We start from the raw sequence: 1,451 nt of genomic DNA on the forward strand, positions 1-1,451 counted from the left end.
AATGACGATCAATCTAATGATCCAGAAAAATATGAAGACGAAGCTTATATAACTTGTTAAAGGAACTTCTCATTTAGTATGTAATATTGAAGTAATATTGCAGTGATATTATAATATTGCAATAATATTATAACTTGCAATGTAATATTATGAAAATATTATTGAGATGTTACATTGTAAAATATTATAATATAATTGCAATAACTTTACTTAGATATTACAATGTGATATATCATTTGTATACTTTTGAGTTTAATATCCTACACTGAAAAAAAATATAGTCAATTTTAATAAATATTTAGTTGAATACTGCCAGCTAAATATTTATTAAATATAAAGATATATTTATTTGATACAAGAAATGTTAATTTGATTTAACAATCATTTTTTTTATTGAACAAATATTTATTTACTATAAATAAATATTTAGTTGGCAATATTGAACTAAATATTTATTAAAATTAACTATATTTTTTTCAGTGTACTTTTGTATACAACGTGCAGAGCATCTGAAGATAAACTGAAGGAAACCTTAAATATAAGGTTTGACTATGAATACGGACGTTAAAGGGATCAGTCTAATGTATACATATAGAAGTCTGATTCATTATCATTCTTCGTCCTTAGCATTATAATAATCTTAATAATAATCTTTCTCATCCATGTTTTCACATTTAAAGAAATCGGTGATGAGCGATCTAAACTGTGTGTAAACCATGAAAAATCAGCAAAACAGCTGGCATAGACGTTAAAAATTAATTTATTTCCTTTACGCCTGTGCTTGTGCTTTTATATCGTATTAAGGCCAAGGTATACAGAAAAAAACTTAAGCTTTAAAACGTAAGCAATAAGTGAATTGGTCAATCACAGTTAAGAATAAAGTAAGGCTATAAAGTATAATGTAAGCAGTTGACAATACATTTATTTCCTTATTGCTTACGTTTTACTGTTTAAGTGCTACGGCTTTTACGCCTTGTCGTGTAGATGAACTTCAATTCTTCTCGCGGTATTCACTTTACCTCTCGCGTAATCGCAGATATGAAGTATTCGCCGCAGCAGCAGCAGCACCAGAAGCAGCGAAAATCGGAGGGCAGCGATGTAGCATCTATGGATGCTACGCTCAGCCGAACGTCGGCATCCAGTACGCAGGAGCAACGTAAAGCTTCATCAACATCGTCATCGACACGAGCACCTGTCTGCCGTTCACCATCCACTGGCATGTTCGCCTGGATGCGTGTGTTCCGATTTGCATCAATGTTGCACCAGGTCGGCTGCTAAAGCTCGCCGACGAGTATGAACCGTGCTAGAAGGGGAAAGAAAAGGAAAAAGAGTCGATATAGAATCGTATCTCAGATTAAATAATTAATATCGTACAGCGCAGAGACGCGCATAGCACATGGGCGCGAAATAGCCCCATTTCGCGTCGTGATTTATAAATCTGATTATATATA

At 33.0% G+C, this 1,451-nt stretch overlaps 1 protein-coding gene across 1 annotated transcript in view; it reads left to right on the plus strand.

Moving 5' to 3' along the window:
* The window catches only part of LOC108688126, a 3,500-nt gene extending 2,103 nt beyond the window's left edge, over positions 1 to 1,397 (plus strand). Inside the window, exon 2 of the mRNA XM_018194239.1 lies at positions 1,037 to 1,397. Within this exon, the coding sequence (XP_018049728.1) occupies positions 1,039 to 1,278 (240 nt within the window). The 5' untranslated portion in view covers positions 1,037 to 1,038 and the 3' untranslated portion in view covers positions 1,279 to 1,397. The remainder of the gene's footprint in view (positions 1 to 1,036) is intronic.
* The last annotated feature ends 54 nt before the right edge of the window (positions 1,398 to 1,451 follow it).

Source organism: Atta colombica, unplaced genomic scaffold (genome assembly GCF_001594045.1).
Source record: "Atta colombica isolate Treedump-2 unplaced genomic scaffold, Acol1.0 scaffold225, whole genome shotgun sequence".
Lineage (NCBI taxonomy): Eukaryota > Metazoa > Arthropoda > Insecta > Hymenoptera > Formicidae > Atta > Atta colombica.